General features: G+C 37.3%; 7 protein-coding genes and 1 long non-coding RNA gene across 9 annotated transcripts; 4 read left to right on the top strand and 4 right to left on the bottom strand.

The window, feature by feature from the left end:
* Window positions 1-89: 89 nt before the first annotated feature.
* On the top strand, window positions 90-2227 carry LOC124404969 (lysophospholipase D GDPD1-like). Its single transcript, XM_046879539.1, has 7 exons — window positions 90-315; window positions 458-500; window positions 704-885; window positions 956-1176; window positions 1268-1401; window positions 1594-1711; window positions 1822-2227. The coding sequence occupies exons 1-7, from the start codon at window positions 192-194 to the stop codon at window positions 1942-1944; spliced, it is 945 nt and encodes a 314-aa protein (XP_046735495.1). The 5' UTR covers window positions 90-191; the 3' UTR covers window positions 1945-2227.
* A 2737-nt stretch (window positions 2228-4964) lies between these two features.
* LOC124404975 lies at window positions 4965-5519 on the top strand. Its single transcript, XR_006929039.1, has 2 exons — window positions 4965-5336; window positions 5405-5519. It is a non-coding gene; the product is annotated as an uncharacterized LOC124404975 (long non-coding RNA).
* Window positions 5520-7824: 2305 nt separating this feature from the next.
* LOC124404972 (protein mago nashi homolog) lies at window positions 7825-8506 on the bottom strand. The gene has a single exon (XM_046879544.1). It carries the CDS (start codon window positions 8366-8368, stop codon window positions 7928-7930), a length of 441 nt encoding a protein of 146 aa, XP_046735500.1. The 5' UTR covers window positions 8369-8506; the 3' UTR covers window positions 7825-7927.
* Window positions 8507-8777: 271 nt separating this feature from the next.
* On the top strand, window positions 8778-10193 carry LOC124404973 (transcription elongation factor SPT4). The gene is made up of 4 exons (XM_046879545.1): window positions 8778-8954; window positions 9104-9210; window positions 9340-9395; window positions 9985-10193. Exons 1-4 carry the CDS (start codon window positions 8886-8888, stop codon window positions 10101-10103), a joined length of 351 nt encoding a protein of 116 aa, XP_046735501.1. The 5' UTR covers window positions 8778-8885; the 3' UTR covers window positions 10104-10193.
* A 7-nt stretch (window positions 10194-10200) lies between these two features.
* On the bottom strand, window positions 10201-12812 carry LOC124404964 (synergin gamma-like). Its single transcript, XM_046879526.1, has 5 exons — window positions 11333-12812; window positions 11063-11226; window positions 10791-10932; window positions 10538-10680; window positions 10201-10422 (listed from the first exon to the last, which is right to left on the bottom strand). The coding sequence occupies exons 1-5, from the start codon at window positions 12618-12620 to the stop codon at window positions 10201-10203; spliced, it is 1959 nt and encodes a 652-aa protein (XP_046735482.1). The 5' UTR covers window positions 12621-12812.
* A 310-nt stretch (window positions 12813-13122) lies between these two features.
* LOC124404971 (geminin) lies at window positions 13123-16116 on the top strand. Of its 2 annotated transcripts, none has more exons than XM_046879543.1 (5): window positions 13123-13352; window positions 13785-13867; window positions 14260-14378; window positions 14471-14643; window positions 14770-16116. In XM_046879543.1, the coding sequence occupies exons 1-5, from the start codon at window positions 13299-13301 to the stop codon at window positions 14827-14829; spliced, it is 489 nt and encodes a 162-aa protein (XP_046735499.1). In that variant the 5' UTR covers window positions 13123-13298; the 3' UTR covers window positions 14830-16116. The 2 variants fall into 2 exon arrangements, with proteins under 2 accessions (XP_046735499.1, XP_046735497.1); XM_046879541.1 differs by having other exon boundaries at window positions 13749-13867.
* Window positions 16117-16516: 400 nt separating this feature from the next.
* LOC124404640 (smoothelin-like protein 2) lies at window positions 16517-17340 on the bottom strand. The gene is made up of 4 exons (XM_046878975.1): window positions 17327-17340; window positions 16970-17093; window positions 16739-16890; window positions 16517-16640 (listed from the first exon to the last, which is right to left on the bottom strand). The coding sequence occupies exons 1-4, from the start codon at window positions 17338-17340 to the stop codon at window positions 16517-16519; spliced, it is 414 nt and encodes a 137-aa protein (XP_046734931.1).
* Window positions 17042-23602, bottom strand: LOC124404960. Its single transcript, XM_046879522.1, has 3 exons — window positions 18842-23602; window positions 17239-17314; window positions 17042-17093 (listed from the first exon to the last, which is right to left on the bottom strand). The coding sequence occupies exon 1, from the start codon at window positions 23475-23477 to the stop codon at window positions 19044-19046; it is 4434 nt and encodes a 1477-aa protein (XP_046735478.1). The 5' UTR covers window positions 23478-23602; the 3' UTR covers window positions 17042-17093; window positions 17239-17314; window positions 18842-19043.
* Between the last annotated feature and the right edge of the window lie 140 nt (window positions 23603-23742).

Here is a 23742-nt window from a genome sequence, read left to right as displayed (position 1 = left end):
TTTTCATGTCTAGTTCGATTTAAATCTCGTTAATCATTTACATAGTTGGTATCAATATTTCTGTGCAAACATAATAATAATATTAATTTATCGTCTGCTACATAATGCGTTACCTACCGTAGTCCTACCTGTCACTTTATGCCTTTGTACTTGATCAGTTATCGCTCTTTGTTACGATAAAAATAAATAAAATGTTCTTCTACGCTTTGATCGGCGGCTACGTTTTGACATCGATGATATTATTCAAATACCCAACGTTGATACATAAGAAAAAAAAGGTGAAATTCATGTGTCATCACATCAGTCACAGGGGCGGTAAGCGCATCTCTAATTCTTATTATTAAATATGAGTGTTATGCCGATTCTCTGGTTCACCTGTTACAAAAATTCGTAACGCCGAATAAATGTCACAAGCTTGTAATTAATTCGGCTGATGCATTCGATAATTGTCTTTCAGGTGCTGGCGAAAGCTACGAAAATACAATGTGTGCATTCAAACGGTATGAGGTTTATATTTCCTTTGTCTCGTTTCCCGTTTTACTACTTATCAGCTTATTTGCTTTTCACGTTTGCATGCAATCCGGTTATCGAAATAGAATTATTTCCATACATGTTAATTACGTACTGGTATGAGAACCGAAATTATAATATCTAATCAGTTTAATTCAGTCTACGCTTTATTTTAATGAGGCTTTGATTTCAGGGCTGTTGCTATCGGAACAGAAATGCTTGAATTGGATTGTCATCTGACAAGAGATGGACAAGTGGTAGTTTCGCATGATCACAATCTATTGCGCAGCACTGGTAGGAATATGAATATATCGGATTTGGATTACAAGGACTTGCCATTACTGAAAAGGAATCTCCCTATTGACTTTGACCCAGGTACTTGAATCTTGCTGTTCCATCTGTCATATATTTTGCTAAAATCCATTTGAAAAGTCAAGTTTAACAGATATGGAATTTGTGGGATCTGAGAAAGAGGAGGAGCGAAGATTCGCCCTTTTGAAGGAAGTATTTGACGCATTTCCCAACTTGCCCATCAACATTGACATCAAAGTCAATAACGATCGCCTCATTGCCAGGGTGTCTGATCTCATCAAAGAATATAATCGCGAGGAATACACTGTGTGGGGAAACTTCAGCGACGAGATAACTAAAAAATGTTACAAAGCGGTATGTCATATTGAACTTTAAGTCCTGCTAATCATTATTAATATTTACATAGAACCTTAATTAGCACTCGAATTTTTATTTCCGTCTACAGAATCCAAATGTGAACTTATTGTTCTCTATGCAGCGTGTTACTTTACTCATATTCCTTATGTACACTGGTCTGCTACCATTTGTGCCTTTGAAAGAGACTCATCTGGAAATCTTTCTACCGTCTATTTATTTGAGGTAACTAAATCGCTTGTAGAACTGTTTAAAAAAAAATTATAATTTTTCACTAAATAATCTTTTTCATTTTCCAACTTTTGAACAAAAAAAGAATCTCAAAAGTTTCGTTTCACGTAGTTAAATCTCATCTGAAACGATTAATTAATCAAGTATCACAGTGAACAAAATTGTAATTTTTCTGTTAATATTCAGGCGCAAAGGTGGTCCGATTCCAACTTTTCTCCCATTGGAAAAACTAGTTGTTCGCTCTATAAACTTGTTACTCATGAGGCCATGTTTGTTCAATCACCTGCAAGCACGTGGAATACATGTAAGTATTAAGAATAAGTTCTTACCCTTTTGAACTGCACATCTTTCATTGTACCTACATTATAGCTATAATTTTCACATCTATGCGCCTAATGAATTTTTATTTGCTAGGTATACTTTTGGGTATTGAATAAGGAAGATGAGTTCAAAGAAGCATTTGAACTTGGTGCCACAGGAGTGATGACAGATTATCCCACAAAATTAAAATTATTTTTACAAAATGGTGCGTTCTAAGGCAATTCAGTACGGTTGTTCACGCCACATTTGTTAGATATAGGTTGAAACAAAGTAACTTTACCCTATATTTTCTGCTACGACAAAGATAAATTTACTGATCTAAAATCAACTCTGCACTCAACGTGTCGATATGTACATCAAAATTTTCGGCAAGTTTTTCCGCAAAAAGTAATTTTTTTTTCAATCATTGCCTAATAATTTTTAGGTTTAAGACACGTTAAGATTGCTCTTGTTGAATTGCACGCTTGAATCTAGTCCATTTTAAATTCTATTATTACTACAAAAAAAAAGATCTACACACTGATACAAGTTTGAATTACGTTATACCCAATCTACAGATCTGGATAAAAATCAAACATATGTGTATTCATATTATCGAAGTTATGGAATACTAGACGCACTTTTTTGTATACGTTTAAAACATTTACAATGTTTGCTAAGATTTTACCTGGTTTTAATCTTAGTCATTGAGATCATCGAATTGAGAATCATTTACTGAGATCACAATAACAGAAGGGGATTACTTTTTTTTCAATCGTTTTACTTAACTTCTTCACAAGTTTGTGAAAAAATGTTATAGTTTCAAAAATCTATATTTATTTAAATGTACTTAGAAAAAGGGGGCATTTATATTTCAAAGGCTACTCTATTGATTCAGCACGTTTTTCACTTTCATCTATGAAGCAATTATTATTCACAGACAGACACGCTGTTCATTACAGCATCAAGCCTTCTTCGAAGTTTATAATTTGAAGGCATTTTATCAATACACTTTGATTGTTTGTTAGAATGAATAGCATCATTATGATAAATAAGCTTTTGTCGCCGAGACTGATAAATCCCAGTTGAAATATACTCGAAAGTAATTTACTACACAACAGAGGCTAAATGATGGATAGTTAAAATATTTTGCTTTTACACAATTAAGTCTGACGATAATTGTAAACTATAGAGCTACTGGTGTAAATAACTATTTCAAATTGCTATCACAGTACTGTACAGTGATACCGTACTATTTCACTTTAAAGAAGCCATATATTCAAATCTAAGGCTGTTACCATTCGTCAAAAAATTATATATACAAACGTTCTAGTCTGCGACGAAAAAGTTTCAAATTTTATATGCTAAGCTATAGACTTGTAATCATTATGATGTGTAAATTCGGATAAATTATTAAAATGCAAAGTAAAGGGCTGTTTGCGATAAGTATCATAGAATAGATTTTATTCGCGGTGATAAATTTGCTTCGATTACGTTGCCAAACAAAAAATAGTCAAAGAAAAATTGTATCTATATCTATTATGAGCTTTATAGGTAAGGTAGTTTTTAGCCAATTGCTTGAGGCATCGCCGAACTGAGTTTTCAAATTTATATTTTATCCCCACCATTTCAAAAGTGAGGAATTTATAGTGAAATCATTTGGGTATTCATTGTTTTCGGAATTGTTAATGTAGTAATAAGTGGTTTGAATACCAATAGAATACTAAAAATCAGTGTCTCTGCACAGGAGACCGTTTACCAATAGAAATTCTTTGTTTGTAAGATCACTGGTATATATTACAAAAGTGGTCAGTAAAATTCAGACGGATCCCATTGATTATTCGAAGGAAAGGTAACAGAATGCATTTCACAAAATTTTATATATATACCAATAACAGTTGAGCGGTGCCTTAATTATTGTTTATCAAACACAGAATTTACTATGCTACACGTATACTGAGACAGCATTGTTTGAGCCAAATTTTCTAGGTCTCTGAAAATGAGTGCCATAAGCTTTAGTTACTTTACCTAGATCGAGGTTGTAGGAAAGACCGCTACAAGATATAGGCATAATAGCGGAAAAGATCTTGTAAATATACCACGAGAATAAGTACTATTTCGTTGTTGTGTGTTATTAATTATTTCATAGGATTAGAAATTATGAAGTATTATTCATATAAAAATATACCAATGATAAATTTATTTGTTACAGCATACTTAAAACATAAGTATTATTTTTTTAAATACGTGCATGGCTACGGTCATGGTTCTTTTAAGCTTAAATTTTGTCTCGTGTAGTATCAATTGTACAAAATGTCTTAGACAAAATTTTCCTATAAATCCGAAATATGATGAAAAAAAATTACTCCAATTAAAAAGTTGCCCCTTTAGATATAAGTTTATAATTATTTTGAAAAAATGCCTACACTTAATTAACTTCAAAATCAGGTTTCCAAATGTTGGTATATCAATCAAATTCAAATAATTTACTGTGACTTGTAACTACTGTGAAAGTTGGAAATCCATAGATTTTTTTACAGTAAGCTTTTGAAAACATGATTTATTTTCGTGTTAGATACTAAAAATGCATTTGCAAGTATTATTTCTTTGCCAATGAGAGTATTGGTCTTTGGTGTTACTTATTCTCTAATTTTTTAAACTTTCTCTGTACTTTTGTAACGAACTGTGATTAGCAATAAGCTTAAGAGCCTGGTTGTTATCTTAAATTAATATTTTTAGCTTGCATTACATTAAATACTTGTTTCTGCTTAGTGGATTGAATATTTAGGTATTTAAACTTTTTTGCTAAGCAAATCTACGCGATGAAATGTGGGTATTATGTGTTATTTACTGTGCTTATAAGTAACATGTAAACATTTTTATTTATGGTCCCGTGCAAATTTACGCGATGAATAATTATCCTTGAAACTAATTTCAACTAATGTTATTTCTAATCAAATTTGTAGCAACCAAAAGTCGACTACAATTGTGAAAAATGTGATTGCACTTATTTTGGCCAAAGATTTCGTATTGCATTCTTTTGTAAATCAACATTCAGTGTTATTTCTACAAATTTCTAGGTGTTAGTTCATCAAGCTAACCTGATTATATTAGTAATTTTTAATGATCACAGACTAATGAAGTTAAAGAGGCTTTTCTGTATGAACGATAAGCAAAATATTCGATAAACGTTTTACTAGTAACGTAATTTGCTAGAAAAATCTAGTAACGTATCTTGCCCATTTAGTAAAATAGAGGCAATTGAATGTTCGCGAAGGTATGGGATTAGATTTATCTAGCTTCCACTAAAAATGAAATGTATCTATTCATATTATCGCTATCTAAGTACAAACTCCTCATTTAAGTGTCCGTTCGAAATTTGACCTTGTCAAATACTCAATACGGATCCTTCAACAATCTGAATATTTTTGTTATTCATATTCGATACCTAATATTCGCTACGAACTCTGATTCGACGCTCGATTTTTGATGAGTCAATGACGACGTATGTAATATGTACAATTTGTGTGGAAAGATAAATTTTGAAATACATTTATTCATTACAAACAAATCGTTTACATTTTATCCATGAGATAAACTGATACTGGGACCAATCAACATTAGACCGAGTAACCGAATGTCCATGTTCAAGGATACTATTGCAGAGCTTATAAGTTTGCCAAAATGCCATTGGAAGTTAACTGCATTGTCAACTGCTTCAGTATAGGTATAAGAAATGTAAAACTGTGCTTCGGCTCCAATGTTGTTTAGATAATGAACGATACATAAAATACCTACTGCAATTATTTGTGGAAAATAAAAATTCTAAGAACTAATAAACTACTAGTTTAAAAGTTCTTTTTACCCTTTGCAAAACTTTTAATACTTTGCATTTGATATTTGTATTGTTTGGTTACTTTCTTGCAACAGTTTTTTGATACTACGCTTTGTAAATTGAGCATAACAGGTGCACCCTAGGAATATAAAAGTCAGAAAATGTTTTTTTTATTTGAGTTTTGATTGCACATGAAAAAAATTCAATATAATTTCAGGTCTGTGATTACTTTCATATTAGCGTTAATATCTATATCACTAAGTGAAATTTCATTCCAGTCACACAATCTGACATAATTTACATTTTTAAATTGTCTTTGTTGACAAATTAATAATAATCACAGCACATTTTTGTCATAATAGTGAACTGTCACTCCGGTTGCATTCAGTTCAAATCAAATTGCTCGATACGTTGATAATTCCCCATAAAAATTGGTAAACTGCATGAATTATTAATTATTTTGTAACATTCGACCCCTTCTTATCTTGGCTTACAGATATCACATCAGAGAATGCAGTGTGTATTTACAAAACAGAAATAAAGATTTAATAGTAATTTTGCATCAAATGTTTATGTTTCTAACATATTGATAGAATATCATGAGACTGCAACTATCTTCAAGCCAAATTTTTGTCTTAATGCTTTCAATATGACGCTCATTTATGCAGTAACCTTTACGTTTAGATAGTTCTTCATTTTTTTTTTCATTCAATGGACTTGATGAAAACTAAATTTAATTCTTCACTGCATCCTCTATCGAGCCTTGTTCCATTAGAGTTCTTCAGATAACCCTACCTCTGTGTCATGATCTCTGAGATGGTAAAATATTTATATTTTACAAAAATACATAGGTTATGTAAACCTCTGTTGCAATCCCAGATTTGAAAAGCAACAAGAATTTAGTTTAGATAATATATTAAATACATTGTACATGAAATATCTGCCTGGGAATAAATAACTGATCTAAGAGCATTTATGCCAGATGAGCTCTCTTTGATTAGGAAACATATATTTGTACGTCGGTTTCTTGCAATATACACAGGATTCCTTAAATGCGTGAGGCTTCTCAGTATAATGTTTCTCCAACTTATCGTATGGGAAGAACTCATTGCAGATTAGGCACTGTACTTCACGTAACCTAAATCTCTCGTGCACTGCATCCGTAGCAAAACGATCTTCCATAACGAATCTGGACATTGAAAAATCAGGTATTGAAAAAAAAATATTTCATGAATATTTTTTCAACAGTTATAGACTGTTGGTGGATATTTCTTGCATATTCCAAATATGCAAATATCAAGCCAAGACAAAACTATGTTGCCAAAGACTTCGTAGTACCGTGAAATCGAATGGATAACTACAGCTAGCCAAAACATAAGAATAGGACTAAATTGAGATGCATAAATTTGGTGAAGAATGCCTTCAACTATCATGCACCGGATCTTTTGTTATCGTTATAAAGAAATATTTGGCGAGCCACTGGTATAGCGAACAAGGTGTGCCAGAACAATATTGTGTGTCATGTAAACTATAATTCGGTTCATTTTGATATCTGTATCAGCAGTTCGCCAAAAAATAGCCATAGTCAAGTGTTTGATTCAACAGTTTGATCCCGCCAAAAAAGATGCAAGACGGTGAGGCACGAAACCAATTGAAAAACGGGGCATTGAAAGACTTTCACTTTCTACTATAAAATAGCAAAAATGTGGGCAAATTATATACTGCGTGCAATTGTTTAGAGTGAAACATCTGAACAATAATTGTAATGTAAAATTAACATGCGTGATCTGTGTACCTACATAATTTGAGTAAATCCGGAAAGTTTCAGATGACCTCAAACGCGCCAAAACACGGACTGTCACAGACTGACCAAGCTGACAGCCCGCGTGAACAGCACCTTATCCTTCCTTACCTAATCCTTACCACGCCACACTGGTGACATCTACGTACTCGAGTGTTTTAAACTAATTTTCGACATGCTTGGTCGATAACCGATCAACTCTCTGCCATATTTACCTAATACCTATTTACTTCCCACGCTAATAATGTTAGTTTGGCCTCCGTTCATACGTCCGTCTTTCGTCAGCATCAGACTAATCTCCATGAAGGTGCTCTGTATCATTCGATGCTTTCCTCATGCGCTAAGCCAACATAACCTAACTTAACGTTAAAATTAAGCAGGATCTCGAGCACGAATTAAGGATTTATTTTTTACAATAATGGAATTGTTGCATCAAAGGTTGTAATTATAGATAAGAACAAACAAGAAGTTATCAACAGAATAATAGATGCATTATTTTCATTTCGATTTTATTACTTGCACACATAACCAACGAGACTGAGGAAGGAGGGGGGGAGGTGGGGATACACGATGAAGGCAAGCGTTTATATCGGTTTTATTTTGAAGTGGAGACCGATGAGCGAAAATACGAGGCACTTTAGGTCCTGGACGAGGTAATAGAAGCATCGTAGTCCTTCCGGATCCCTGGACTGATTAACGTCTAGAAGCGAACCAGTTTTGGATGTTGTGAATGAAATGTGTTCGTCCCCGATGACAATTTCCAATTCTTGTCGACCGACTCTGTCCGGCTGCGGCCACAGAGAATCATCCTCTTGCATTATTTCCGAATCCTGTATTATCCTCTTCAGTTCTTCCATAACGCAGTTGTGAACGTACGCTTCCTTGCGGATCATCGTGTCGTTTTTGTAGTTCGAATTGTTTGCGTACCTCAATTTTCCGTCTGGCCTGAATTCGAACTCGAGAAATTCGTGGCCGAATTTACCTTTGTGCCCTACGTAGTACCGTATATAGAAGTCTGTCGACATCGTTCTCTTTCTTCACTGATTTACTTCACAACGTAATATAGGCGCAAACTTCTTCACAACAAATACGTGATCAATCAATTACTCTAAGCCAGTGTCAGACGCCACCCGCTTCTTTGCAATGCCGGAATGACACGATCAGCCTCGGAGCATAAAAATTGTAGGTGCGCGATGATTAGGTAGATTGGATATTTTGTCCAAAGAACGTCCAAAGGAAAACAAGAGTTAGACAATTCAGACGAAACTGTCATTTGTTCAAAGTGTGTTCCAAAATTAGCTCCCAGTACGCTCAACAATATTTTTATCTCTTTTGCACTATCCAGTCTGCGAGTAGCTCTGCCTCTGCCCTAAAGAGTTTTTAGCGTTGCCAGATAATTTCGGAACGCACCTATAACATTACTGGAAGTGTTTGTTGACGTTCGAACGATCTGTTAGCCTCAATATCAGGCGTTCTGAAGTTAATTTATTTAAAATAAAGATTAATTTAGTTAAACAGGTCAGAAGAAGCCGCAGATTAATCATGTCAATGGAGACTGTACCTAAAGATTTACGCGGATTGCGAGCATGTCTAGTCTGTTCATTGATTAAGGTAATTTTACAATTTCTTCCAAACATAACCAAACTTTATCCTCTGTAAAAGCTGTCCTGTCTAGTCTTTACCTGTTGAAATATGCGAACTTCAATAATTATACCATCCATTTAACATTGGGTACTTATTTCTGCATTAAAATGTTACAGACATTCGATCAGTTTGAATTTGACGGTTGCGATAACTGTGATGAGTTTCTTCGCATGAAAAACAACAAGGATAACGTGTTTGACTGCACAAGTTCGAATTTTGATGGGTAAGTTCAATATTCATTCTTCTCAGTGTCTTTTAATTAGCTGATATTAATTTTAGAGCTCTACATAATTTTTTAGAGTAATTTATGTATGAAAATAATTAATGTGGTTTTTTTTTCTTTGTGATTTAGAATGATTGCAGTGATGAGCCCAGAAGATAGTTGGGTCTGTAAATGGCAGAGGATAAGTGAGTAGAAATGAAAACTGAAATTAATTAACAGGATTAATCATCAATAGCAACATCGTGATCATTTTGTTTCAGGAGAAACTAGTTAAATGTTGATTTTTTTGTCTTCATAATCTGCAATGAAGTTTTCATTATTTTTTAACAATTGTTTATTCATTTGTTATATTTTCTAAGCAAAACAGTTTTGGTTGTACCATGGAACTAGTCTCATTGTTTTGTCAACATAAATAATAAATACATGTGTATATTTGATTGGTCTATGCAATAGATAAAATTCATAAAATATAATATAATGACATAATTGTAAAGATTCTTTTTTGAGAATTAGTAGGGTGATACGATATCAATCACATATGGTCCTAAAAGACCCTAGATTCTTAATGAACAGTCCTCATGAATAGACACAAACTATTCAGTACATAAACTATTTAACATGTTACTAAATAATTTTGAAGTGCATTGTAATTAGCAGGATTATTATCATAGATAAAACAATGATAGTTAGATTTACTTGTATAACTAATCTACTAGTAACGGAATATATACCTTTTTTTAAGTACAATAAAGAGATTCAAATTTTATGTTTCAGACCGTTTCTGCAAAGGTGTATATGCAATTTCTGTGTCAGGGCGTTTGCCAGCTAATGTCATAAGGGAAATGAAGAGTAGGGGGATTGTGTACAGGCCACGTGACACAAGTCAAAGATAGATAAAATTATTTACTTTATAGTGGCATTATTTTTTTTGTTTTTTATAATTAATACCGAGTCTGGAGCGTGATCAATAAAATCTTTGTTATCGAAAGGTTACACATGACTATTATTTAACGATGTAGATGAAAGTTGAGATAAAGGGTAGGATAAAGCTGGAAGATTGTTACTTATGCAGTTTAGCCACAAATTGGCACAGGTCACGTGATAGCTGCTTTCATTATAAATAACCCTGCCACTTGTTACTACTGTCAAACATAGAGAACAAGTGATATTCTCACCTTGATGTAAAGGCCACACTGGCAATTCTGTGACGATCTGAAAAATCAATGTATATTAAAATTATCTTTTAACAGATAATAGATAAGTCTTGTTAATAATCTTGAAGCTATGATGAATTTTGATATATATTTACATATTTTAAATAAATTACCGGGATATTGGAATAAAACGGTTCCATCTCAGCCCAAGTTCGGTCAATATCCATCAGGAGATCGTCGAATCCCATTATATTAATATCTAGTTCTTTGTGAGAGAAATTTACTCTTCTGCAAACAGCCGCTACTTCAGCTAAATCTGAGAATGTTAATTGGACAAGAATGAATGAGATTTTCTATGCTACCAAATGTTTAATCAACACACATAATTGTACAAGGTATTTCGTGACAAGAACATAAATTACTTACTACAGAGAAAATTGTAGCCTTGAGCAGAAGCAAGAACTTCGTGTAAAACATCTTCCGAAGTTATGCTGGTAAATATGTTTGCCGCGACTTGTAACAGTAGTATGCAACCTTCCATGTACTGCTTCCATTCCCAATATATTAGCTGTGAAAACATAAAAGTACCTATCAATAAATATTTAGAAACGTAACTTTAGTTTATGAAGAATTTGGTCAGCGAGTCTTAGGAGTGTAAAAAGTAATTTTTTTATCGTGAAAACACGCGTCTTTCGAACCTGTTGCATACTTTCCACCTGGTGATCATCGTCTTGGCTGTTTGTTAAGAAACACTTTAAATCAAGGCTGGGAACAGAGCCGGATCGGGGTAAACAGCCTAATGATCCAATACCCAGTTCTATGCTGTTTACTGAGATGTTATCTTCTTTTTGGACTACTTTATCTGTAGCAAAGAAATTCTTTGATAAACAGTCTTGAAAATGTTTGGTTAAACAGACAAAGAAATGGTTTGGCAAATAAATTTCGTGTAATTTGATACATGGACTGACCTGATTCACTTATACCATCGAATTTTTCGCTCACCGCAGCAGGGTCATTAGCGCTCTCGATCCTGAGATTCCCAAATGAGCTAGAAATTCCTTGAACAAACATACTTTCTGTTCTAAAATCTGCATTAGAGTCTTTGAAGTCGAAACTTGAGAAAAAATCAATTGGCTCTTGCAAGGGCAAAGGATTGTTTTTTGTTTCAGGTTGCTCGGCGGATACAAAGTCCCCAAAATCATCCATCGGCAAAACGTCAATGCTTGGCTTTGTTTCAATTGTAGTCAACTGTGGTTCATCAACTAATACTCTCAGCGCGCTGTACTTGTCCTCCGTTGACTGAATGCTCATTAGGTCCAGTCGACCTTCCTCAATCTCTCTCTTTGGTGTTATTACTTTGTCTTTAGTTCCTTGCATACTTAAAAAACTATTGTTATCCAGAGACGACGTCGCTCTATCCACAAAGTGAACCACGTTTTCTTTAGTGCTGACTCCGTTCTCCTTCGGTGGCTCATTGTTCCGTATGGCAGTGTCTTTGAGTATGACGACTTTGGATTGAGTCTTTATTGGACATTTTGGAAAAAGGTCAGCTATAGGATCGTTTACCAGCAGTTCTTTGCTGCCAGGATTTTTGGTCTGACTGCCGCCAGCATGCGTCTTGCCGTTGTTAACTTTCCTTGGTTTTTCGCTGGGTTTTTTTACTCCTAGATTATGATTGGCCAGCCGGCTTCCGATCGCAGATCCCTGCCTAGAGTCGATCATTGGAATACATGGCACTGACTGGCTGTTCACAGCCGGAGCGCTTTGGAAATCTGAAAATTCATCACTGGTGTCAAATGAGGTATTTTCAGGCTCAGGTTTTGCCTCAAACTTCGCTGCAACTGCCTGCTTTCCACCCAACAGTGACATATTCAAATTTGGTATCGGTGGCGACGGCGTCAGATGCAGGATGTCCAAACTGTTGAAGGTATACGAAGCCTGAGCGATGGCTACCAGGGCTAGAACTACGTAGAGCTCTTGCTCAGTCAACTGTCCAGCATACTTATGATTGGCGAGACTCCAAATGTATCCGAGAACTTCGGTCGGCAATTGACTAGTGAGCAGGAGCGGAAACACCTTGTTCGTGTCAACCAAGACCTCGTTTATTGCGGTGGACCCTCCGTAGGTGGCCGGTTTACTCTCCTTCACGCCTTCCCAGATCTGCCGATATATCGGCGGCAACAAATTTGAGGTTGTCCATAACCAACTTGGCAGTTGGGACATTTTTTTATCAACGTTAACGTGATTTCGGTTCATTTCGAGAGGGTATAATCGTGGTATGTTATTCGGTAGATGCTAGACTATTAAACTGTTATAATTATCCTCTCTTTGTTATTCAAAATAAGATTGTCGTAGACGCATTGTTTATCATCATTCAAATAATTCCAGAGTCAGAGGATATACGTACAAATTACGAGAGTTTAAATAGACTATTAATCAATTACTCACTACATTATACTCATGTCACACACTTTTTCGCATACTGTTATTATCACCGTTTCTCAATATTGTGAATAAAAAATTTTGAACACAATCATTTCTCTGCAGACGTCTTTTTTTTTTTTATTTGCAGCAGCAGCAGCAGCAGCAGCAGCAGGCTGTCACTCCGTTAAGTCATCGATTACGTAATTAGAGATATCAATTGTTTTAAAAAACCTTTGGCGCCCTCAAACAACCGGTAAAAACATTTCTGGCAATCATCTATCTTATTAGGTAGCCGTAAAGCGTTCCGAAGTTGCTGATCTGTCCTATTTTGTAGATCAGTGTTTGTGGCGCTGAAATTTTGTTTGAATCCAACGGTTGTGGATTTCGGTTCAACGAAAAATAGACGGCAAAGGAGGTAAATAGGGTTCAAGATTACCGAAATCTTCATAAATTTAAGTTTCTCATCCCACGCATGAAAACACCGCATTTTTGAGCCGCCAAACTTGCATCATGAAGCCCGATGGCACCACCAAAGTATCTGCCGCCAAAACCGCGATTTCAGAGGTTAGTTGTCTGTGATCGTATTTTCAGTACCTTGGATAGAATTACTTACGCCCAATTTCCTCTTCCCCGATTGAGCTTAAATTTAATAAGAAGAAAAATTTAACGCGTTGTGTTCGAAGTTCAGGCAAACGATCACTTCTGAATAGTCCGTATTAATACTCGTTTGTCGAATTTTTTTTTTTTTTTTTTTTTTTTTTTTAATCAATTTATTAAATTCAGCAAGAGTCGAATAAATCACAGTTTATCGGTTTAGTAAGTTTTCTATTGTGCTGCTAGGTTCATGCATAGAATTCTTTCCTTGTCTCGTCATTTTTTTAAACATTTTTATCATTGATAAAACTCCGCAACACAGAGAGGCGATAAGTTACTCACTTACTTTCTGTTCCCTGTAAATAGGATACAAAGGTAAGGAAATCCTTACATGTTTTGCAGCCAGCTGCAAGGGATAAGGAGAACTTGGTCGGCGCCGGCAGAACGCTCAGGTCTACAGCTTCTGGAAAAGATCTTGTAAAAAAGTAAATAAATTGCAATTCAATCTTACAATACTTAGCTTACACGTATCGCGGATATCATCGTACAACTAGCATCAATCTAGGGAATATATCCAATCTATGCAACGTTTTTATCATGTTTTCCAATTTCTTCGAGTTTCTTCAGTAACGTGGATGTACAAAAAGTATGGCTTTATTTAAAAACCTACAGAAAATCTTGAGTTATACAAGATTGACACAGCCAGAGAAATTATATACGACGCATTATTTTCAATGTGCGACGATTTTCATTTGAAGACTTCTTAGCTGTTCGCAAGTCTGTGAAAAGATTTTTTACGTCTCAACTTATAATACTTAGCCCTTCGTCTGGTATATGGTTTTTTTTTTTTTTTTTTTTTTTTTTTTTTATGTCGCAGTGAAATGTCTGAGAAGACTGCAAAAATTGAAGCAGTAAAGCGCAAAAAAGTTTATCACAAAGGAATCCAAACGACTGAAGAAAAAATCAAGGTATCAGTTGAAGACCTTACTTCTGAAGGTAATTACAGTAACTAATTTTTCTTAATCTTCAGATTACTTCTTATGGCAATTTGCTTTTCATAATATCAGTCATTTTTTTCTCCCCTTCAGCTGGACCGAGTGAAAATTATTGGGAAGTATTGGCAGAACGCCGACGTATTGCGCTAGAAGATGCCCTGGAGGAGAACAGTGCCCTAACTGAACGTATTGCTAAATTAGAAGAAGAAAATCGCGTCTGCAAGGAAATGTTGGACGAGACTAGAGCACTAGTCGAAGTATTGCAGGTAGAACCATTTACCTACAACCACAATCACTCGTTATAGATCCATTTCCCAACGACATTTTCTCAGATTCATATCACAAAACTTCAGTTACATCAATCGGTATTCAGCATATTTCATTTGTTTCAGGAAATGATTGGCGAGGATGGAAACGGTATTAACAACTCGTTAGACGATAGCGCTCTGTGAACGTAATATGCTTAGATTATTGGACTGTTGAGCTAGGGTGTGTGATCTTGTTTTTCAATTATGATTTATTACAATGCTGCATAACCTCGAAACATATCAGCATTCGTTATTCGAATCTACTCCTCGATTACCAGCCTTTTAGTTGTATCGAAGATAGCAGAACTTGATGAATTTGGTTTTAATATGATAGATTGGACGAATATCTGAAATTTGAATTTCACGTCGCGGAAAAACTACTGGAAAGTTGAAATAGATATTTGTCTCTGTTCATTATTTTCTGCCAAACACGCAGCTACTGTGATCCTAAGCATAATTCATGGATCAGATACCTCATTTTATTGTTCATATACTTTCATATACGATTTTTCCCAAAGCAAAAGATGTAAACAACTTGAATAGTCTATAAACTGCTATTTATGATAAGACTAGGTAGCATTAAGCACATTAACTCTTTTTCATTTTTCTATTTTGTTATAATTTACTGATACGACTGGCTAATACGTCTACTTTTATTCTAAACAGTATAATTAAACGTAGCATAAAGTATCATTTTTATTTTTGTACCATTTATAGAATTAAACCATAGGTACTCTTTGTCATTTAATATATAATAATATAAATGTGGATTTCACGGCAATAATTCATCAATCAATGTTGATTTCTAAAAGTAAAAAAATACGTTGATTTGATACTTCTCGCGAACTATTTCCTGATATCTATATTATAAACATAAAATAAATATAAGTATAATGTAAAATGTAAAATCTTGTGAAATAAAATTATAAAACAGGATTCAACGTAACTATGAATGGTAACAAAAATCACAAAGCGTTGGTACAAATCACTTTTCTAAGTTCAATTGCGATATTACACAATTCGTGTAAATATTTTACGAATCTTCTTTGTTTTCGACAAGTATGACATTTATTTTTCATTTCTTATCCGGTCACAATTGTAATTGGAAATTTAAATCCAATTTTGAAACGGGTGAAGAAATTTAACAGCAATTACTGATGAGGGAAAGCTTTGAAAAAAAAGGATAGTAAAAATAGTTTTATCTTGTTTAAATAATCCTATTGTACTGTCATCAAATTTCTTTTGTGATACGCAGCTTGAACGCAATTCTACTATTAACTATTGCACAGAGAGAATCATCTCTTTCTATTTTCAATAATTTTGAACAGCGATTGAATTTTTTTTTATGAACAATAAATACATTCGCATTGAAGATCTACTTGCATTTTAATTGTTACACTACGAATCGCTACTGTTACATACAAAATCATATATACGAAAAGAAAAAAAAAAGCCTCTTGACTTTTTGTGAATGTGCAAATTTGTGCATATATTAATCAGCATTTTGCATGAGTATACGCAAGAAAAACAAAAAAAAAAAAAAACAAAAAAAAACTAAAAAAATGCCCGGTATATATATATATATATATGTATGTGTGTATAAAAATTACAAAGTTCGTCTGTTCAACAATCAGCATTATTATACAAATAATATGGTACACAGACCAGCCAATACTATTGCATGTTGTTAATCACAAAATATATATATTTATTTATATATATGTATTTATGTGTATATATTTATATATTATTTATGTGGTTCAAATACGCGTCTGTTAAAATAATGAGTAACAAAAAGTTTGTAACAAAACAACGATCATTAGATTAATAATCAATCCTCATCCTTGAAGCGGCGATAGATAGACTGAACATAGGTAAAAACACACTTCCAGTCTGGTTTTTGCATTATAACCATATCCTCGACGTCCAGTAACGGGGCGATGCCTGCAACTTCGCTGAAATTTAAAAAATCAATGTATTCAGTAATTTTCTTTTATAAAATATGAATTTTTAGTATAATTTCATCGTTTCAATAGAATTAATTGATTCTTACTCAGCCTTGGTGAAAGCCAATTCAAAATTCTTTCTACGTTCCTCCTTGCGAAGACTATGGTAATCAAAAGCATCAGGTCTGAAATGATGAAGCAGTGCACAGAATGCCAATCCGTTATTCCAACTCGTCGAAAAGTTATCGAGCTGAACATTCTGCGAAAGATTTTTAAGAGATAATTATTCTCTGCCTTGGACTTGCGTGACGTTTCTCTTTTGCTAAAATTATACGCACCTCATATTCCTTGGTCTTGGCGCGACACCATGCCAATAGTCTCTCCTTTATTAGGGCGGCATTATTTTGTACCACGGGGTCGGTGAACTTGAACTGAAAGTCCTTCCCAGCTGATTTAGGAGTGCTACGATAACGAATGAGAAATATTTCCAATAGTTATTGCGAATCGAGAAATTTTACGTGTTTGGAATAAAAAAAAAACGGTATTTTTTGGATGTAAAAAATACTTTTGATAATTTTATTTTACACCGATTTATAATTATAAGTACCTTGGTGATTTAGGAGCACTATTCTGCCGATCAAGTTGACGAAACTTGGCAAATGGTGATATGGGCTTCTTGGGTGCTGAAAAATTACCTGATGCTCACCATTCAGTTTTTATACCTTCACGAATTATATTTAAGTTATTATTATATGTGAATAATTTATTGAATAATATCTACGCATTGATCGAACATGCATAAATTTTTATTTTGCTATCAATAATATCACTTGACTATATCGATTAATATGGTTTTTTTTTTAACTTTAAATCATCACGTTAAAATCGTATCAGAAAAAGAAAAATGCGTAGATCAAACCAAACTCTGAATTACTTTGTATATGTCACAAAATAGGGGTCAAAAAAATAAATAAATAAAAAAAAACAATCACAACAACAAAAACGGAAAAACTTCACATATCGCACTGATTTATCTGATAACGATAATAAAAATTATTCGAAAAATATTACCAAATCATCACAATAGGGGATTATTATGTAGTAAGTTTGGATTTTTTTTTGAAGGGGGGGGGGGGGGGGGGGATTACTGATATTCGGGCAGTAACAATAATTTCGAATCGGCACACATCAGTGCAGGGTCGTGCTGTCTGCAATAATTATGTGTGTATGGTATGTTATATCATTTATGTATACGTAGGTATAGTTATATTGATTGCAAATGCCTGATGTGTGCTGTGTAGTGCGTGTTTCGAAGATGGGTTGGCAAAAGCTGATTAAATTGTACTGTAAGGAAAAAAAATTTGAGAATTCTGTTAAACCTTACGTGATACTACCAAAAAAAAAAAAAAAATCGTCCAATAATTTTACCGAGTATACGAAAAGACATTGCTTTGTAATTTGGTTGCACAACATATTTTCAACGGATTAAGATTGAACTTTAACGATGAAAAACTTTCTAGATCTGTGGAAGGACTCTCAGACTAGATCACAAATTTAAGTAATCATTTTTTTTAAATTTTATCGTTACAATATTTTTACAGATGAGAAATGATATTTGCTGTATGAAACTTGGCCAAATTCGACATATGAATTTTTTTTTAAAAAGTATACAGTTATTGATATAAATTTTAATGAATTCAAATGCCAGATACAAAGTGAAAAAAGTAATTTATAAAATTAAGAAATATGTATATTTAAAGTGTGAATATAGAGCATTATGTAGGCATGAGCTAAGTCGACGTACTAGATTAATATATGTGGAAACCGTTTGAGATAATAATGCTAATGATAATAATAATAACAACAACAATAATAATAGTAATAATAGTGATAATAATAATGGGCAACTCTGTTAAATAATTGGACTATTAGGACTACATAGTTAGGGTGTAAAATCTTGCAAGGCAATTTAATAAGAGTACATAATAGGTAAATGTGGAACGTTGATTGAAAAACCAAAAATCACACTCTCAATTGCTGGTTAATATTGTCTATTCTATTTTTTAATTGAAAAATACTATGTATATTGCATGTAATATCACTTATTAATTTTGTTTTTTCGTTTCTTTTCCCTTGGTTTTTTTCAAAATTACGTGTACAACGCAATAAAGTAAATGTATATACTGTACAAAAATGAAACAAGAACTCACTGCTTATCAGGGCTGCCTCAAATATAACAACCGTCCATGATCTATCCCAGGGCTTCGGAAACACACATCAGACACGACATACAAAACTGCGTTTGGCTATCACAGCTTCTAAACTCTTGCAGACTCAGTTTTAGTTCTTGTAAACGTTACTATTTAATTAAAAACAAATTTTATGGCTTTATTACAGACTATTTATCCACGTTTAATAACGGTTATCGGTTCTAGTTGCTTCCTTGAATAGGCTATCGAACGCTTTTTCAACGTCGGTATTCTCGTCGAGCAGTAATTTATCATTTTCGTACAAATGCGGCATCGTTTGACTCCTCGCTAAACCAACTCCAATTCCTCCTACTCCTCCGGTGCTGCTACTGTGATTCTTCTTGGAAGATGAGAAATGCCGTTTACTCTTGCTCTCCCGTCTGCTATTGTTGTTGTTATTGGTGTTGTTGGATGATTCCGAATTCGGTACGTTCGTTGGACTGTGAAAGTATCTCTGGATCTTTTCTTCCATTCGTTTCATGTTGTCCGAGGCTAACGGAGCTTCGTACTGCTTCGATAGTCTCAGCGCAGCCGGAGACTTTGGCTTGGGAGGCTTCAAAAGGGGGTTCGTTGCCCCTGGTTGAGGTCGCTGCAAGTTGCCTCTGCTTAAAGCCAGCTGATGCCACGATTCGGACTTAGACAAAACTATGGAACGAGACTGTCTGTTTGCGCAGGACATCAGGTACTCGTCGCTGGAATCGATCATGTTCGTCGAGCTACTTATTATCCCACCCGAATCCTTGTTGTCACTCTTCAGCTGCTGCTTCAGCACGACCTTTGACGGTGAGACGACGTTGATCTTTGGGGGTGGGAAGTCCTTGGGTTTTTCGAACTTGGGTATGGTCAACGGTCTGAATCGCTGCCTAGCCGTAGACGATAACGGCTGAAGACTCTTCTCCTCGAACATGTTTATCTTCTCGAGTGTGTTGTTGCTCTCGATGACCGGTTCCTCGTGTTGTTTAACCACAACCGCGACGGGGGGTGGAGGTTGAGTTTTATTGACGAAGGGAAAGTGGGCCGAGGGATTGATCTTCTCGTAGTACGAAGATCTTCGATTTACAGTCGCGTCGACTTCCGTTGGCTTCTTCTCATCCCATTTGAACTTTTCCAGCGATTTTCTCCGCGCGTAATCCTGATTCTTGTTCAAATTATCAGCGTCGTTTTGTAACTTGTTGATAATTTGCTGCTGGAGATAATTGTGCCGTTGTATCTCATCGAAAGCGTCCGCAGACTCGTCGCTAACTTCGACCGATGCTTTCTTTCGATCGTTGTACCCACCGTAGCTGACAGGCACGTGGTCATTCGTCGAAACGGGATAAGCTGACACTTCCATGTTGTAGAGCTTCGGATTCGGGAAGGGCACTTCGCTCAGGTCGGGTTCAGAGCTCTCCGGAGTCGTGGCGACAGTCGCAATCGCGCACTGATACCTCGTCACGATTCCCTCCGAGCTGATGTCCTGGTTTTGAATATTCTCGTCCTCCAAGAGCATCCCTTGATCCCGGAACACCTCGATGCTCGTCGCATCCGGTGTTTCCGGTTCCGTTGCATACATTTGGATTTCTTTGTCGGGGTTGCTTTCACCCAACGAAGAACAAGAAGAAACCAGCTGCTCGTTGTGCGTTCGTTCGTTCTCAGTCGGATGATGATCGTGGTCGTGATTGTAGTAATGCTTCGTCTCCGGGTACGAGTTCTTCGAACTATCATCAATCGGGTTTGCCCCGTATTCCTTCCTCATTTTGTAACTCTGATAAGGAATGTAATTGGAGTCCTGATAATTTATCGACGTATTATTCCTCGCCGGTAAATTATTGCCCAGGTGTACAACCTCCGGCTGTTCATTACCGTACTGCGACTTCGTCGTCGTCCTACTTGCATTGCTTTCATATGACCCCGATAAGCCCCGAGGATCATTCCCACGCGTATGTTCCTCTGGAAGCTTCGCGACCTTCGCCGAATCGCCTTGGTTTGTATATCCACCAGGCTGACTGTTAGTCGTCGTGTCTCTTCTCGGCTGGGCCGAATACTGCACATTGTAGGTATCGCTTGGTCTGTAAAAGCCGTGAGGATGACTCGAGTAATTCGCCTCGACGATGGAAGACGCCGGTTTATTGTTAGCTTCCGACAGCTGGTTGGAAACCGCGTTCGCTTGGCTGGCCGAATTCCGCGTCGCGGAATCCTCGTAAACTACGACAGAATTCTCTTGAGCTTTGGTCGCCAGGTTGGGCTGAACGGGAATGCTGTTTAGATGAGTCGTCGCTTCGCTAAAGGGTACGGGATAAATTACCTGCTGAGGTTTGTATTCCGGAGAAGAATAATCCTGCGATAGTCGTTTGCCAGGATTCTGGTTTCTGTTCAGGTTGAACGTCTGCACCGGCGGTTGACGGTTCATGATCTGCACTCTGTGATGATGATTTTGTAGAGGAGCGTTGTTGCTCGAATTGTTGTAGTTTTCATGCGTACTCGTAGGCTTTACGTACTGCGACTTCAGCATTGGCTGATGAATATGGCCAGGTTTTTCCTCCTTGTTATCCTTGAGTCGCAACGCTTCGTTCACGTACCGATTCACCTTCGGTTTGTTCTCGTAGTTGTTGTGCTCGCTCGCGATTTTCTGCATCATGAACGAATGTGAGGAAGTTCGAACCGGCGGTTCGGCCTCCCTCTCTACCTTCTTCGGCGGGTAGTCATTCGTGTTCTGTAACTGGCCGTAGTACTCAGTCCGTTCCTCGTTCCGCGGGAGTTCCTTATCCGTGTTGCAAATCTTCGTTGGGTTTCCGTGGTATCCGATGTACGGATACTGCTGCTTAACCGTAGCATGTTCGTCGCCGTTCACGTTGGCGTTGACTATCAATTTTGACGAAATGACGTTTCGATTCCCGGGCAAATAGGAGCGCACGGTGTTGTCGGGCTTGGATTGGCCCAGACTCAGAGGGTCGTAACTCGCCGCCGATCCGTGATGCGGGTTTAAATTTTTCGCGGGCTTTCGCTCGGCTGTTTCGTACCGCGATTGCAGGTCGTTCATTTTGTTGAACTTATTCTTGTTCTGCGCGACGATCGAGGTCGACGGAGCTGCGGTCTGGCCGACGTTCTCCTGGTTGAATATCCTCACCTTTGCCTGAAGGGAGTTGCTGCCCCCCTTCGGCAGGTAACCCGACTTGAATATCGACGCGTTTTCGCTCCGATTGGCGGGTTTTTCGATCCTCTGAAACGGAGATGTCGGTGCGTGGGTGAAACCGCCCTGTTTCGGTTTCGGCTGAGCCGTGTACGGCAGTCGCAACGAGCCGACGACCACCCCGTCGGACTCCCCGCTGTCGGAGGTGCCGCTGAAAGACCGTCTTGAGGATGACTCCGAGTTCCCGGTAATCCTGGAGTTCTCATCCGCAGTAGGTAAGACGAGTTGCGAGGCAGGTTTGTCGAAGGTTGTTTTTATGTTGGAAAACCTGCTGTTCCAATTCTTGTCCACGGTGTCCGGTTGCCTGTAGTTAAACGACTTGAACGGCAATTTGCTGTTGCTCGGCGCCGTGTCGTTATTCTTGTTGATCAGAGCGAGGAATTTCCGGTCGTTGTCAGTCTTCGGTTTGAACGCCGGTATGATGTTCGCATTGTTTGCCAAACTCTTGTCCCCGATGTCTATCGGTCGTCTCAGAGCCGCCGACTGATTCTGGCCAAAGTTTTCTGCCTGCAGTTTAAGGTAGCTCGGTATGTCAATTGTATTCGCTCTCTTGATCTTCGACTTCTTAGCCACGAATTTATTATACTTCGAGGCAACGGGTTGCTGGTAAAAGGCCGGCACCTGACGATTGCTGTACTCCTCATCGTCCGCCGGCTGAAACTGAAACTCTCGATCCTCTTTTCTCGGCACTTCCGCTCGTTTGACCCCATTTTCCGACAGTACCGCGCTGCCCTCAGTTGGTCCGATTTCCGGAGGCGGTGAGGAATGGTGACAGTACACATTCTCCTTGTAAAAATCCTTGTTTTTGTTGTAGTAGGCAGTCTGCTGCTGGTTTATCGCGTCCTTGATGTGCTTCTCGCGGACCTGTTCACAAGTCTTCAATTTCGGCGGCGGCGGGGGCGGAACCTGCTGAACTGTTGGCTTGCGTACAAAAGCTTCCTCCACCGGTGTTTCCACCGGTGGTGGTACCTGGGCCTCGATTACGGGTCTGGCTTGCACCGTCGGGCCCAAAGGATCAGGCAGGACATCATTGCCGAGGTTTTTCTCGTCAAGTAACCGTCTCGCGTGGGCTATTTCCTCGGCGGAAACACCGATGGTGTGTCTGTTCGCCCGGCGCCGTTTTCCGCCGTTTCCTTGGGCCGGTTTCGAGGACTTTTCCGAGGGCTCGGCCGAAAGCTCATCCGGGACTTTAAGCCTCGAAAGGAGATTCGATATCAGCCGCAGCAGGTGAAGCTTGTTCGTCGAGTCTAGGGTCGAATTGTACTTTGTAAGCGTGCCGACGTCGACGCGTCTGAGGGTGTCCTGGAGCCGGGAAAGTGCCGTCTGAATATCCGACAGCAGAAGGTCCTCCAGGAACTTTAAATCTAAAGGCTTTGGGCTCTGGCTACTCTGCTGCTCTATGGAATGGCAGAGACCGGAGGCCCACATCCGGAGGTCTTCTTCCGAGTCGATACCCGAGTCTTCGAGTGGCAGAGGGTCCTCGCTGCTCTGACTCGAGCAGGACAACTCGAGCGCCGAACGAAGCCGCTCTACTAATACAGGCAACAAATTGCACTCACCCGGTTTGCTCTGATCAGACGTTGGCGATGTCGGCTTCTTCGCTTCGACTGATTGTGAATCGCTCGTTGGCTTCTTATCTCCTGTTGTTGTCGCCGGGGCTGATTCTTCGGTGGTGATGCTGTTAACCGGCGCT

Source organism: Diprion similis, chromosome 3 (genome assembly GCF_021155765.1).
Source record: "Diprion similis isolate iyDipSimi1 chromosome 3, iyDipSimi1.1, whole genome shotgun sequence".
NCBI classification, from domain to species: Eukaryota; Metazoa; Arthropoda; class Insecta; order Hymenoptera; family Diprionidae; genus Diprion; species Diprion similis.
This window is presented reverse-complemented; position numbering and strand designations above follow the sequence as displayed.

What these genes read in the sequence shown, in the direction of transcription:
- LOC124404969 (XM_046879539.1), top strand. Translation starts at nt 192, where the DNA reads ATGTTCTTCTACGCTTTGATCGGCGGCTACGTTTTGACATCGATGATA. An exon ending in ACAATGTGTGCATTCAAACG is followed by an intron (nt 501 to 703) that starts GTATGAGGTTTA and finishes CTTTGATTTCAG; the next exon opens with GGCTGTTGCTATCGGAACAG. An exon ending in CTACCGTCTATTTATTTGAG is followed by an intron (nt 1,402 to 1,593) that starts GTAACTAAATCG and finishes GTTAATATTCAG; the next exon opens with GCGCAAAGGTGGTCCGATTC.
- LOC124404972 (XM_046879544.1), bottom strand. Translation starts at nt 8,368, where the DNA reads ATGTCGACAGACTTCTATATACGGTACTACGTAGGGCACAAAGGTAAA.
- LOC124404973 (XM_046879545.1), top strand. Translation starts at nt 8,886, where the DNA reads ATGTCAATGGAGACTGTACCTAAAGATTTACGCGGATTGCGAGCATGT. An exon ending in TAGTCTGTTCATTGATTAAG is followed by an intron (nt 8,955 to 9,103) that starts GTAATTTTACAA and finishes AAAATGTTACAG; the next exon opens with ACATTCGATCAGTTTGAATT. An exon ending in ACAAGTTCGAATTTTGATGG is followed by an intron (nt 9,211 to 9,339) that starts GTAAGTTCAATA and finishes TTTGTGATTTAG; the next exon opens with AATGATTGCAGTGATGAGCC.
- LOC124404964 (XM_046879526.1), bottom strand. Translation starts at nt 12,620, where the DNA reads ATGAACCGAAATCACGTTAACGTTGATAAAAAAATGTCCCAACTGCCA. An exon ending in AGGCTACAATTTTCTCTGTA is followed by an intron (nt 10,681 to 10,790) that starts GTAAGTAATTTA and finishes TAACATTCTCAG; the next exon opens with ATTTAGCTGAAGTAGCGGCT. An exon ending in CGTTTTATTCCAATATCCCG is followed by an intron (nt 10,423 to 10,537) that starts GTAATTTATTTA and finishes TTGATTTTTCAG; the next exon opens with ATCGTCACAGAATTGCCAGT.
- LOC124404971 (XM_046879541.1), top strand. Translation starts at nt 13,299, where the DNA reads ATGAAGCCCGATGGCACCACCAAAGTATCTGCCGCCAAAACCGCGATT. An exon ending in CCAAAACCGCGATTTCAGAG is followed by an intron (nt 13,353 to 13,748) that starts GTTAGTTGTCTG and finishes CCCTGTAAATAG; the next exon opens with GATACAAAGGTAAGGAAATC. An exon ending in GGAAAAGATCTTGTAAAAAA is followed by an intron (nt 13,868 to 14,259) that starts GTAAATAAATTG and finishes TTTATGTCGCAG; the next exon opens with TGAAATGTCTGAGAAGACTG.
- LOC124404640 (XM_046878975.1), bottom strand. An exon ending in CCAAGACCAAGGAATATGAG is followed by an intron (nt 16,891 to 16,969) that starts GTGCGTATAATT and finishes AATCTTTCGCAG; the next exon opens with AATGTTCAGCTCGATAACTT. An exon ending in TTGGCTTTCACCAAGGCTGA is followed by an intron (nt 16,641 to 16,738) that starts GTAAGAATCAAT and finishes TTTAAATTTCAG; the next exon opens with CGAAGTTGCAGGCATCGCCC.
- LOC124404960 (XM_046879522.1), bottom strand. Translation starts at nt 23,477, where the DNA reads ATGTGGGCCTCCGGTCTCTGCCATTCCATAGAGCAGCAGAGTAGCCAG.